The sequence below is a fragment of the Paramacrobiotus metropolitanus genome, unplaced genomic scaffold (genome assembly GCF_019649055.1).
Source record: "Paramacrobiotus metropolitanus isolate TYO unplaced genomic scaffold, Prichtersi_v1.0 Parri_scaffold0000002, whole genome shotgun sequence".
Taxonomy (NCBI): Eukaryota; Metazoa; Tardigrada; class Eutardigrada; order Parachela; family Macrobiotidae; genus Paramacrobiotus; species Paramacrobiotus metropolitanus.
The window spans coordinates 2,293,984-2,309,055 of NW_026570222.1; the positions used below are offsets into that span (position 1 = coordinate 2,293,984).

Below are 15,072 nucleotides of genomic sequence, written 5' to 3' on the forward strand. Positions count from 1 at the left end.
GTTATACGTGAAGTAATACTGCAGGCTAAACATAAGGCTGTGCTACACACATTTCCACTATAAATTAAACTTAGTGCACTACAGCTTAAACTACAGGACAAACACTAGGTTGTACTACAGGCTATAGTACAGGTTGTACTACAGTCAGTACATCGTATACTTTTTGTTTGCTTATGAAACTGGTTTGTTGATTTGCTTAATGAAATGCATCTTACTTTTGAATATACTTACAGGCGCAAAGCACAAATCACCCTTATATTATCGTTTTTTGTAAAAACTCAAAACAAAGCCGTTTTATAAATAAACTAAACACTACAGGTTGTACGCTACAGGTTTGTACAATACGAGGAGAGGCTACCTTGGCCCGATCAAAGGCATTTGCGCGACCATAAACCGATCACTGTGCCCGTGTATGTTCACGCTGAGCCACGTGGACGTTTAACGAGGCTGGCCGCCCAGCGATGGCAGCGTACGGAGGTCAGCAGCACGCACATCTGTTGATCATTCAAAGTTTTACACCCCGTGCTATTGCACTCTTTTTTAAACTTTCCAACCTGTACTTATTTTAAAATATTTAGAATACAGAAATTTGTTATGCGCTTTTCCACTGTAAACCAAGAAAGTTTTGGGCGGCGAAATTTCTCGTAGAAATAGCCCAGGACTTCAGTCAACAGTTTCGAAAAAGACGTTGTATTTACGAAAAACTGACACGTGGTTCTCGATTTTAGAAATGTAAAAATACCTGCATGTCTCCTTTTCTCATATCTTGACTTATCTACTGACAAGTTTCAAAAGAGACACCGGAGAGAGGGTGTACGAACTGGATAATTACTTAATGGCTGGTTAAACTGTTTTCGTGCTGCTGCATACAGGCTGCCGTCGCTGGGTGGCAAGCCGTGTTGCACACACATGGAAGCAGTGATCGGTTTATGGTCGTGCTTATGCCTTTGACTCCTCCTCGTATGGGTTTTATGAATTTGTTATAGTATTTACTTTTGCTTACTGCGTATTAAATATCTATTTCGGGCTAAAGGATTTTTATTTTTACGCTTCAAATTATTTTTATTGTGGTTAAAAAATTGGAAATGGCTATAGGCACCCCTTTTCACCCCCGTTATCTATAGCCACCCCCTTTCGCACCCCCGCAGACTACAGGCACCCTTTTTTGATTAATCAATCTCACCCCGTTGCGTGCGAAAGCTATTGGCACCCCTATATTGTCCGTTGATGCTATTTTAAGTTTGAATTTCTTGACCTTAGAATGCAGAAAGTCGTCGCACTACCGGCTCCATAATTTTTTCTCTTGTAATAAAAACTGCTCTGTAAAGCAGTGTCAAACTATCAAAGAGATAGGCCCATTGTCGGATGGAGTGCCTAGTGCCTACTGTCTAGTACGCTTTTTTATGTGATGCCTGAACAAGTCTTATCAGATCGTCCAAAAAATCTTTGTCAACCAAAACAACTCTCAAAAAATCTTAGTCAGTGTGCTCTGGAAATAAAATACAAAAAAAGGGTTCATATAGTCCGCGAAAAAAACGGGGTGCAAGAATTATCTAATAGAAAAAGGTGTGCCTATAGTAAAACAGGGTGCAAAAGGGAGTACCTGTAGTAAACGGGGGTGAAAGGGGTGCCTATAGTCTCACCCTTACATTAAATTCATTAAAACCTTTAAAACCATACCAGATATCTTTCCTTGTTCCCCTCTCAAGGATTTTTATTTTAACGTTTATAATCATTTCTAATATGATTAAATATAACTAAATTAATAATATTCAGGTATCAGTATGCTTAGCTGATATTTTATGCATTATGATCATAGACCGGGCTTGCTTGCTCGTTTGCTTAATGTACTGCTTGTAATACAACCTGTAGTACAGCCCGTAGTATAACCTGGCGTATGGCCTGTAGTTTAACGTCACTTTAACCTGTAGTGCGCTAAGTTGAGTTAGTAGTAATGCCTGTGGTACAGCTTAGTGTTCAGCTTGCACTACTACATGGCGTATAGCCTGCAAGACACCTCAGTGTACGGCCTGTAGTAAAGACTTTGTTTTTTATGACTGGAATACATATGCTGCTTTCGTCGTCGTATAGAATGCTGCCAGTATTTTCTTGCGCTAATAAAATTTTTCAAGATATACTGAACGAAGTTTTTATTAGTTTCTCAGCAAATAATAAAAAATCAGATATTCTTTAACTTCCTATTACTTGTGTGTATGTATATCATTACCAATGTATATCACTAAAAAAAGATTCATAACTTTTTTCAGTTAATACACATATTGCTTCTCCTTGCTTTTCAGCATGTCAGTTAATGGGAAATGGAAACAGTTGTGGTTGCTATTTTATCTCTGTTAAAAAAATGCCCGGTCCTTTGTATCCAGAAAAATTGTATTATTTCGATTTCGTTTTAGTTGAATGTCACAAGTAATAAACGCTAGAATTAAACCTACTCTAGCAATTAATAATCTGGATTCTGGAGTACTGACCAGCTGTGCGCAATTCGGATTGGTTGGGTAGTAGTGATCAGTATTGGGTAGTCGTTTTATAGGGCGGTTTTCCTTATACCATAGAGTCTACGGTGCACTGGGTGCCCAAAATTTTTGTGTAATATCAGGGCAAGTCTCAATACATTGAGATCTGCCAGGTAGTGAGATCTGCCTTGGTAATACTCGTATGTACGTGCAGATCAGACTGCAAAAAATCTGTTTAACCATAAGTAAGGGTGAATTTCGTTGAAAAAGTAAGGTTAGCTTCGTGTTTTCGCTCAGTTTCGTCAACTCATCCTTGTTTATGCATTTCTATTCGCGTACGTGACTGAAGTCTATAATTCTTTACATATTGCATATTCTGCGCTCGTCAGATTGTTTTGCGGAAAGCCAATGCGGATTAGTACAGGCTGTACAAGCGGCACTGACCTTTCTTGTTTCAGACCTTTTACAGCATCGTTTCTGTTGGATATTTCGTTCATGCTACTACTGAACGCTGCAGTCTGTTTGGTTTATTTTATTAAAGAAAACTTAATGACATCGTTATAATTTAAATATAGCAGCTTTGTTAGGGTCATCCAGAAGGACCAGAACAGCCGCGCATGTCACCGTAAAAGTTGCCTTGTATGTGAGTCGTATTTTTAAACACATTCTCATGCAGCCAGGAAAAAAATCAATGAAAATGATCTCCGACATAACGACTTCGGAGATTTCTGCAGTAATACAATAAGACAGTAGGGAGTTTAATTTAAAAGCAGACGGTTGGGCTGTGGCGCCATGCGTTGCATGTAATATAATAGAATTCGCAGGGACTGACTAAGCAAACCACTTCCGCTCGACATGTGTTTGGGATCGTGTTACTTTCCACACAGCGGGAAGAATAAAAGCCATGGGATCAACAGTGATTATTACGGTCTTACACTGCCGAGCAGGTTGCCAACAATGTCGCCTGTGGATGCCGTATGCGACGTCCATTCACCATCGATATATTGTAACCGCTTTAACGAGTTTCCAACTGCGTACTGAAATCTCCGTCGCCATAAGTAACTTTCGACTCATGCATGTGGTCGTGCTGGGTTTTAGCAGTTTTAATGATGTCCTAGAAATAAGAAGCGACAGGATGGAAAGTTAGAGACTGTCGTTTTGATAATCGAAATTTAAAGCAGCGTAACCGAATGCAAATGTATGGCGCTTTAGAATATCTATATGTTATATGTTAACAAATATTGCAGATCGCCGTTTCCTGATTCATATGTATTGTAGGGTACTAACATCGCAGGTGTATTGCATATTATATTTACATGCTGCTCCGTATAGGTATGCATATGCTCCTGCTCCGTACAGGTATGCATAATTATGTAAGCTGCAGTAATTATTACAACTGCGGAAACGCGCAGATCGCTACTTTGTCGGCTGATCCGAAAAGGCTGCATTGTAAAAGAATCTTGCGAAAATACCTACTCTAGCAGACGTTTAGCACATCTAAAGCTAAAATATAATTACCACTGCCGAAATCAAATTAAAAGACTGCATAAGAAGAATGCTGATAGTAAGTAAACGAAAAATTGTGGATGTGGAGTGAGTATACAAGTACGGTGTATGAAATATTTTACAACCTTCATGCACGACGGTACAGTACATACTACAACTACATACAGTACATGTTGCATGTGAACGGCAGGTTAAAAAATTCCAGGTTTACTGACGAAAACTCGTACACGTTAAACCTGACATGAAACTATAATGACCACAACCACCATGTTACATCGTAATCAGCCTATGTCAGGAAGAAAAAGCATTGCAAAACTCCCACCCGTAGGTAAAAATAATTATTACCGCGCATGACAAGCAAATCGTATTGCGAGACATCACACGTTGCACAGTAATATTTTTATCCTTACTAAATTCACAAACGCCGCATATATGTACTATAAAATATATGTAGATCCATCTAAACGAAATAATCAAGCTGTGCCGTTATGAAACGACCTTCCAATAGATTCATTATAATTAAGTGTTATTATACACTGGAAGCGGACTAAGGCTATTGTTCTTCGAAATGGTGATATTGAGATTATTATGGAAACTAGCATTTTCCGAACGACGCCGGTTTTCCAAAGCGTATCCGCTGACGTCCGGCATGGATGTGTGCATGGTGTGACTGGGTCTCCGGAACCAATCCTTTTCTTCGTTATCGGCGGATTTCCCGGGTATACAACGTCCACACGCGTAACACATAATCCGATTGAAGTATCTCCGGAACACTTTCGATAAGAAGTATAGGGTGACGGGATTTATGCAGGAATTGACATAAGCCAGACAGTGGCTGATCAGTTTGAAAATATGCCAGCCCAAGTTGTAATGGTCCATGCTATAGTAAAAAAGAAACAATCTATGATGTTATAATTATATTGTACATCTTGACTTGATAAAGCAAGAATTATTAGGTTAAAGTAAGGGAAGTGGCTGTCCAGTACTGCTTCTACATCTTGTACACCTATTATATAACTAATGTACTGTATATGTATAATAATGTATGTTATATAGATATATATAATGATACGCTTCTCATTGGCATACATAAACGCTTCTACTAAGCGCGCCCAAAATTTTCTTTAACTTTTCATCTGGCAACTGATATTAAAAATACCCTTTTTTTCCCCATTAAAAGTGCCTAATCTGTAATTAGTCTTTGAACTGTATACAGTAGGTGCACTAGTTACCTATTTGGGTCTCCATAAAACCAAATGAGAAATATATGCTTCGGCAGAAAGCACAACACAAACAGCAGCACCATGACTAGAAACAATTTTGCTAGTGATTTTCTCGTTTTCATTTGCTTTTGAAGGTTTTGTTGGTTTCCAGGTGCAGACGATGGAAGAAAATCCGCCGATGACAGCAACTGTAAAATACCGCAAAGGTCACTTTGTTTTTGCCAATTTTGATTTGTAAAGTTGCACTGTCTAACCTGCCGGGCCATCAACCCGTACGCCACGGTAATCAAAGAAACCGGAATGACGAAGTAAACAAAAAATTTACACAACACCAGTGTAATGTGGTATTCAATGCCCAACTGGTTAGGATACGGTGAGCATGCATGGTAATTAAGACCATCCGCCATCATTATCTCTTCCAGTGTTGTATTAATGGCATCGGGCAGCGAGCACAAGATCGACACGATCCAGATTGCGACGATTTTAATTTTGATTGCCGGGGCGCATCCACGGGTCGAACGTTTGTTGTGCAGTTTAAAGGGAGTAACAATAGCTGTGTATCTAAAAGACGCAGACTCTGACATTTATACAGCTTTAATCCGTTAATATCGTAGTCAAGAGCATTGTCACATGTGCACGAGAAGATTATCCCACACGTTTTCGGTGGCTGATCGCTTATGAGATAAACGTTCCGCGTCAGGATGATCGATTTTAATTGTAAGAATCGGCAATTAATTCGGACAGGATTTGTTCTCACTGCATTAGCGTACGAAAGAATTTTTGCTTACCGGTCTATACTTAGTATTAGCAGTGTAAAAATGGATACGCCAATGGAAATGTCCTGGAGCATGGCGTTGAACTTGCACAATACCTAGGAAGGTCACATATACAGTGAAAACAAATTCGTGGTCAGGCGTCGAAAAGTGCTCTTTACTTTAAAGCGAAATTGTCTTACCAGTCCGAACGGCCATGTGGACGTAATGTAGATGGTCGAAGCAAAAGGCACGCTGATTAAAACAACCAACAGATCCGCAAAACTCATAGTCTGTAGCAAAACAAACAGATGATAGGAATTTCAGTAAGCAATATCTACTCAGTAAATTTCTGTAAACAGTATCTATCTATTCTTTTATAGATTTCGAAATTGTATTCAGCCATTAACAATATGGAAAATTGTAACGAGGTTAAGTCATTGAAATTGTATCAAACCCTAATAATTTATAACGTATGCTACAAATTTTTTCCGATGATGCGGCAAGGCTGCCCGCCACTATGTGCCTTTTCCGAATTGATTTGAAAGAGATTCCGCGTAGCGTCAAATAAAAGCATTTTATGGACGTAGAAGTTCTGTCTATAAGATAATCTTTTCATGATCCGTTGATGTTAATGGAGTTGACATTATTTTTTAAACAAACTGATCTTCAGAGCAGGTTTAATCTTTTAATGCAATAAAGTCCATTAGTGTCTCCCATGTTTCAAGCATTAATGCAAGTCCACTGGAAGATTAAGTTTAGGTACTTGTATTTACTGCTTCTGTTGCTCCTTTAATTTACGAAAGTAAGCTTTGCATCTCGCTTGTTGAATACTGAAGCTGAATATAGTATGAAATACTTGACTAGTATTTCCATAAAGTGCATCCAACGGAAGTACGTACCTATAAATTGTAGGTGCGACAACACCGTTATATTGTTCTATTACGTACGTTGCTGGACGTTACTGTGGCAGATTACTTACTAACCGCCAAATAGATGTTTTGAGGACTTTGCATGCTGAGATTTCGGAGAACGGTATAAATAAGCATCAGATTGCCGCAACTTCCAATCACAAAAATTGCTGAAATCAAAACATGCTTGTCAGTTGACTTATGCGCAAATACAACCAACTGCAAATAAGTGTTAGTCATCGGTTAACGAAATAATCTGTTTTTTTGCGATTTCAATAAATTATGAAAAACTTGGTGTATGGACGCGATGCCGCTAATGAGATGTACACCTTTTGCAAACGTTAACATACTTACCAGAATTACTGAAAATCACTAACCGGGGTCTGCAGCAGGTGAAGTTTTTATGTCTAAGCATCTTCGAAGTCGAAACCATTCGTTTACTCGTTCCCGTAATATATAAATGTACATGCTGTTTCACAAAACCTTAGCGTCTTTAACGCTGCTTGATAGGCGTAACTCAAAGTTTTGTAAATTCAATAACCAATAACAAAATATCAGTGATTATGCAGTGCCAATAAGAATAAAGGCACTCTAATTAGTATTTAACCGGTGAAATAGCTTATTTCATACGACGCCATAGGGATTAAGTAAAATACGATAACCTTCGAAAAAAATGTGGAAGTCAAAGTTTGATAACCTTCTGATGGCTCCCAGAACAGTTAGTATACTGATTTACTAATTAAATCAATAAGAATGTAAACCGGATATAACCTTTCCCAGATGTGTGCAAGCGTTTTCAGTTAAGTGCGGTACTGCAAGATTTTCATTAGCTCGTTGGCCATAACCATATACAAAACCATCGCTCAACAATACAAATAAGCAATAAATAAAACATTTGTCCCATTTGGAATGACCATAATCTGTAACTGACTGAGGTATGCGTTAAAACATAAGAGTATAGAAATTCTACAAGGAGTGTATATGTACGCATATATATACCTAATAAACACTTAAAATCCTTTTTAAATGGCATTCTTCCTGCTTTTCTGGTGTATTGGTAAATCACACACTTAATTACGGTTTTATGGACAAACTTGCAGGCTATGGATAGCCACGTGTCGTCCTTAGCAGTTCTTCAAACGATAAAGTTATTGTACTCGCTTGAAGCTTTGCACGACGCTCTATGCCGGTCATGTTAATGGTATTTCCTATTCCCAGGCGAAATTCCCGTAGAATAATTGACACTGCAGTGATAACAATGAATAAGGGAAGATTTTCGGTAGGAAAGCAAACATTAATGTAACAGTTACCCTTAAAAATTGCAATGTGATCTCATTTTTAATTACTTTTGTAATAATGCGGGATTCTGAGAACGGTAACGAGCACTGGAAACAGTAGTACATTTTTATCATCAAATTTCACATCCCAAGAAAGACACCTTGACACAACGTAACCTGACATCGACAGACACAATTTCCGGTACCATTTCAGGCTTGCGCTGAGAATTATCTAGACATCGAATGTAATAAGCCTGACAAGGGAAAACCGAGAACAAAAATCAAAGGCGCACATCCTATGGAGACTTGCTGGTATATGTACAAGTACCTATATGGTAGGTTATGGTTCACGTTCTTGACGGAATCACACCAGTATATTATGGAATACATAGCGCGAAGAATTAACAATTGTAAGGGATGGCGCGGTGTGGTGCAGACCGTACAGTGTGCAGTTCATAGCCATGCGTGATTGCGTGGACCTTTAAGCTATGTAACTCGTACTTGTACCAGCTGTTATTTATTGTGCTTAGATATTTATCACTCGATTAGTTACCAGTTAATAGCATATTCTAATAAGTAATGAAATTAATAAATGGCTTAACCTATCTGACTACATTGTAAGGTAAACGGAAAATGAAAATCACATACACGTATAGCACCGGAAGTGCGTTTTCTGCCATGAATAGATATTGCAAAGAGTACGGTTCATATACGTAATTATATATTTGAGTGTTACGGTTTACATGAACAACCCGACTTAGACAACTTGATCGATGGATGTGAGACATGAATATATCTTCTCAACAGCTTATTTTTTACGCATCAAATTCTGTTTTACTGTAATTCAAGTGGATCCTGGGATATCTGTTTTCACGCTGTGATTTATTGACTACAAAATATAGTAATGGCATACCTGTCTTTCTTTAAGTTAAGTATTGTCATAAATTACTACATGACATGCCGTCTATCAGAAGAAAAATTATCCCAGAATAATATCATCAAAAAACGTTTCATCCGCAAACAACAAAACCAAAAATGTAGAAACATTTATTACTGTACCGAGCCGCTTGTGTTGTGTTCTTACTAATCCTGTTTGCGCCTCGAGATTCATGCACAATCGCACAAAGCTTTTTCAATCGGGCAGCTGCAGCTACAACAAGCTGGATTGCATGCGACTGCCATTAAGAAAAAAGCATGCAGAAACATTACCGATTATGCACGTTTGTGCCCACAGCTATACAATTCTGAGAGTTCAAATTGTTTCTGATTGTGAAATTAATGAACGGCGTGGTCAACCATACAGTTCCGCGAAATAAAATATATTAAGTAGCAGGAAATAATCTACTAATCATGGACGTCACGAATTCGCTCATCCGTGTACTGAAGTAACGGAACTACGTACGTACTTAATTGTAAAGACGCGCGGATACGAGTTCGGAATTGCACGATTGTGCTCGTTTTGCGGCTTTTACTGAATTAATAATTATCTTACGGTAATTCCAACTTACCGACAAAAACCGTCATGACGACATATGTGGTGATTTCTTTTCCATCAGGAACAACTTCCACCGAAACGTTATTGCTGCCTACATGCGGTAAATCGTCCATGTCTCCGGCTAACGCACCCGACGAGAAGTGACTATCGTTCATCTTCAATGTGCTGCTGGATTCACTCTCACAATGTCAGAGTTATTCTGATGCGCATCTGTCCAGAATACCTAACGTATCAAATGGCTAAAAGCCGGAATATCACTTATTCGGTTTATGGAAAACCGGGAACGGCAGGACAGATTCCGAGCATATTATATAAACGTATGTCGCCGCACAATCGACTTCCTGACCCAGGGCGCCGTCAAAATAATTCTCTTTCAATCCGATTGCGATCTGCTTTAAATCCGCATTACAACCTTATCACTGACATCATCCAGCCATCATCCCTGTCCCGCTCTGCCGAACTAATTCTTCCCGCTATGCTGGTGCGGTCGCTTTGTTAATAGTACATTAACGTTAACGGCAATTAAGCCGATTTTCGATAATTGCGGACTGAGTGAGTAGCACCAGGTATAATCCCAATCAGATGACGATACTTCGCTGCGCTTACGCGTTTCTCTGCACCGCTAGGAAGAACACGGCCACAGGAAAAGCATTCGCAAGAAGCTTTCACTCTTGTGTCGAAAATGATAAACTGGCTAACAGACTGTTGCACAACGCCGGTGCAGCGAATACTCCAAGCGTAACAGTTTAGCTGGGCATTTCCGCTGCAGTACTCGTAGTGCCCAATCCGTGAGAGTATTCAAACAAATTAAAAAGTTAAAACGTAAGAGACGCAGCTCATTACACCTAAGGAGAAACGGGGTGCGTTCAAGTTCGGCCAGGATACAAGGATGAAAATGGCTAAACGCGGGAAGCATGACGTCAAGGCAGTCCCATTCAGTAATGCGATATCGGTATATGCTTTACGCGGAGGGAAATGCAAGGGCAACGTGTGTATGTACAATACAGTACCGCATTGCCGATTTCATGATTGCCAGCGCCAAGGAGCAGACGAATAAGGATCACGCATAACACTACGACCGGAAATCGACAAGAAAGGCCCGGATGACTCGATTTTCAGCGGCTCCTTTTCTGACCCGACGTTGCCTTATTCAGGAAGAGAGCTGTCAACAAGCCATTATAACGGAAACACATGCTTTAAAATCATTGTTACGACTGGCCCCAATGAGGCTGCAGCGTCGTGCAGTACGTGGGGCTGAATTGGACACAATAATATAGTATCTGCACTGTACTATCCTTAAATGGCTGCGCACCACTGTCCTCATCAGTATTCCTCCTTGCATGTAAATGTTGACCTTAACTTCCAACAAGAATTCCGGTCCACTTAAGTTCATAGTGTTAATCACTTACTGCGATGGCCAACTCCCGTCCTTTGGCACCCATCCATTAATCAGAGGTTTGAAAAAGGCATCACGGTCAGAGATGATGACATGCAATATACACGTAAATACTGACAGTGACCCCATTTTCAAATTTTCATGTGGCAAGCAGTGCTCCAAAAACTGGTAAAATCGGATTTATTACGCAAAATTATAAATGTTCGGATTAACTCGCAAATCAAAACCAGTTGGGCGCGAAAACTACTCCAAAGTGTAATAAATGAACCTTGAGGCACTGTACAAGAGAACAAAATACGTACAAGGCTACTGCTTGCGAGGAAAGACCCTAACATTTTTATTTTTCATTTGAAAAGTCACCTGTAAGTGCATCATGCAATAAATAAGTGTGATCTTTCTAAAATAGGGGCGTGTTGCAGTAAACTCTGCAACCAGCAGGCAAGTCAAAGTTCGAATAATAGTGGCAAATTCCAGAAAAAATTAACCTGTGTTACATGTGTGTGTGTGTTAAAGCTAGAGAAGGTCACGTTCGGGTTCTGTTAAAATTACGACGGTGGCGCACTACTGCACAAAGGTTACAGTATTTCTGAACCAACCGCCCGGGCTCCGCGCAACGAGCCCGTTATACTTGGTCAGAGAACTTAAGAATCCTGGTTTGGATCCATAAATAGCCAGAATAATTTCGAACAATAACATTTTAAAACAAAATGGAATATTGCGCGTCGCAGGAGCAAATTTTAAGCAGCAGCTGGTGTTTGTGTCCATACTTCTTCCCGCTTCAACGCCACTAACTGGCTTCGTACATTGGAAAATTAAATACCGGATACCTGTATTACTGATTTAGCGATAAATTTACAAAGGTTGCTTCGATGTATTTATATCTAACCAGCACGCTTAATAAAAAAGCACGAATCACTGAAAACTGTAATGTGTTACCATTAATGTGGCTGCATTTTTAGTGTTCCTGCAAGCCATACACCGCAAGATATGGTAGCTGATAACAAACTTGCGAGGGTGGATCGCCGATTCGCGCGTATCGGTGTAACTAGACAGATAGCACCGAAGATGCATTAGGTTTCCAGCGCTTCACTTCTATGGCTACATCCACGCGACCAGTTAATACAGAAAAACACGAAGTGGCGTTTTCTTGTCTGCTTCGCAGTCAGCGAAAACATTCCGTCGCGGACTCGCTGTGCAAATTACGTATTATTCGTGTACTACTTTGTATAAATTTGTAATTAACGGTATAGTTAGGGACCATACACAAACTACGTACAGAACGAATTTTCGGGAACGTAGTTTATAGATAGTCCCTTACAGTATCTTCCTTTGTGTAACTTGATGCTTGTGCTAACCCCCCCCCCCTAAAATGTGCGAATCAGAATCGTGTAACATTTTGGTTACAGACTTTTCCATAGACCTGACGAAAACAAGCCGTAAACTAAATAGTGTACAAAGACTAGTCTTTGTAATTATTCTAGTTTAACCGACTGCCAACTGGTGTCAGTCCGCTCCGGAATATTACTAGTTTTATTTCATGTTCGAGAACCGCGAGACACGTATTTACGGAATTGAAAAACCGCTTTTCGGTGATATTCTGCATGATCCGATAGGATATGGCTGATTGTGAACAAGACATTGAAGTAATGTTGCACGGGCAAATTTTACCAGGTTTTCGTGCAGCAGTGAACTTCGTACACACCAACTTGTAAGTAACTTCATAAATATCACTTATTTAATTTAGCCATACATAATTATTACCATTTGCACAGTTTTTGTAGCAGTAGCGAACTGCAGTTTATTGATGTTGCCAGTCTTCCTATTATGCTGTGTTCAGAAGCCGGAAAAACTTTTTTGGATACAAAAGGTGTATGTTTTCGATTTTTGCAAAAAAAGGTATGGTGCACAACGGATGTCGCCCACGCGATCGCAATTATTAACATTTATGACATAAGCTGGCTACCCTTCATTTCGCATAAACAGGGTTGACCCTGAATACCACGACCAGATAATGAAAAGAACATTACAACGAATGCCGATGGTACGTTTCTGCAGTTAAACAGACATGGTAATTGCACCTATTACTGTCAGTAAATGGGAGATTATCATAAACAATAATGGGCATGGCGTGACGCATGTCCATCGTCTTCGCCGACTGGCGAAATAAGTGAAATTCCAATACCCAATAAACCACACGATTTCACTCTAATTCACAAATTTGACAGGTTGAAATGCTGGCGTTGCAGCTAGTCAACAGTGCGGAAGACTCAGTCGACACGGAAAGAGTCTATGAGCGACCGAGCGCATTTCCTCTAACGACATCCATCACAATAAACACCCCTGCGAACCCAAAACGTTAAGTATCAGAGCATTTCGCAAGTAGTTCGTCCTGATCATGCCGGGGACGTCCAACTGGCAGGATGCGGCGCTTCTGTTGAACTAAATTAAAGGCCACAAAAACCGGTCACCATCCTGTCCCGGAAGACGATCCCTCGAATAATCATCAGCAATATACGCAATACACTACCAACAGTTTTTCAATTACACAGCTTATAATTTGCAGTATATATTCACTGTGGTCATTCGCCTTTTATCCATTTTAATCGCCTCTTCCGCTTAGCCAGTCTGTGTCAACTTCCGCCATGGTCAAAGCCTGTAAATAACGATATACCGGCCTGTGCGTTCTTAATCGATCCCAGTGTACTGTTAGCGCTGCTTCTGGATGTTGCTCGTGTTATTGAACGCCTCTCTGGTAATAACGCGCAAAAACTTTTGCCGTTCTCTTATTGTGGGAGAGCCATTAGATTGTGGGATAATGGCCTTGACGCACAAAACTAAAACAAACAATCGTGAATGAATCGTCGTATATTTGCAGTCGATGATAATATCTAAATACTCCACTCACTTTTGGATTATGTTACCCAGTTGACACATTAAGGGACGACTTCCCAAACGCACATCACAGAAACATTGACGGCAATACGCAGGCAGTTTATTCGGTCATGTTTAAAAATTCCTGGTGGGAAATTTCCTTCTGGCTCTCCTGCAGCAGAATTGCAACCGCCGATCAGGGTCACGCACTTCACATCATACGGTATATGGTGACAAAACTGCAGCGGCTACCGATGTACTGTAAAAATCAGTTACTTCAATTCTTTGTTGCTTAACATTAGTACTGTTCCTGTGGACCTTTACCATTAACTAGACTTATTCTTTTTACACGTAGATTATTAAACTGCTATGCACTCACTGACATCTTTAATAAGTCAATAACCACGGGCCACGGCCGTAACTGTACTAATATATCTTAATTGTAAGACAATTTATGGAATTATTCTACAAGCAGTTAGGTGACCACACGGAAACAAAATAGTGTCATTGACAATATGGCACATCACGACCGTTAAACTTCAAGCGCAGCAGCATCGTGTACCCGCATCTATTATTAAAGTTGAACTGCATTAAAGAAATAATTTAACGCAAGCCTGTATAAGAACGATATATTAAATTTTAAAATTTTTGCCCGTTTAAGCAACAGATCTATAGATGAGTGGAAAAAAATTTACTCCAAACGGTAGAGTTAATGATAAAATATTGTTTTAAGACTGGCAGTACCGCTGACCACATAGCGTTACCCAATTACATAAAATCGTACGATTGGTAGTGGTGTTGCCAAATGGGAGCATAATGATTTACTGGTTACATTACAGTAAATAAAAATTGAGCGTTCAACCAGTTGAGCCTTATGTAATTATTTGTTTAAAAAATTTTGTGCTTGCCAAAATAAATGCCTCTATAGTTAAAACTGTATTTTTAAGACTGCTCATTTAATTTTTCAAGATATGACAAATGTCAATATTAGTGCGGTTTATATGGAAACTTTCAATACATAGGCGCTAATTTAAGTAATTTTCAGAAGTACTATTAATGCTTATTAATGCTTATTTCAGAAGTACTATTAAGTCTTATTAATGCTGGTGCAACTTGCGCTTGCGCAGGCGGTTTATGTACCGTTCTAGTGCTTATAGTGCTTACTGGTAC

General features: G+C 39.5%; 1 protein-coding gene across 3 annotated transcripts; it reads right to left on the reverse strand.

The window, feature by feature from the left end:
- Window positions 1-4,225: 4,225 nt before the first annotated feature.
- LOC129582692 (neuropeptide CCHamide-1 receptor-like) lies at window positions 4,226-11,395 on the reverse strand. Of its 3 annotated transcripts, XM_055474291.1 has the most exons (8): window positions 11,045-11,395; window positions 9,649-10,797; window positions 6,939-7,033; window positions 6,156-6,245; window positions 5,989-6,071; window positions 5,455-5,761; window positions 5,210-5,388; window positions 4,227-4,857 (listed from the first exon to the last, which is right to left on the reverse strand). In XM_055474291.1, exons 2-8 carry the CDS (start codon window positions 9,788-9,790, stop codon window positions 4,497-4,499), a joined length of 1,257 nt encoding a protein of 418 aa, XP_055330266.1. In that variant the 5' UTR covers window positions 9,791-10,797; window positions 11,045-11,395; the 3' UTR covers window positions 4,227-4,496. The 3 variants fall into 3 exon arrangements, with proteins under 3 accessions (XP_055330274.1, XP_055330266.1, XP_055330257.1); XM_055474299.1 differs by lacking the exon at window positions 11,045-11,395 and having other exon boundaries at window positions 4,226-4,857; window positions 6,935-7,033; window positions 9,649-9,658; XM_055474282.1 differs by having other exon boundaries at window positions 9,649-11,395.
- Window positions 11,396-15,072: the final 3,677 nt, after the last annotated feature.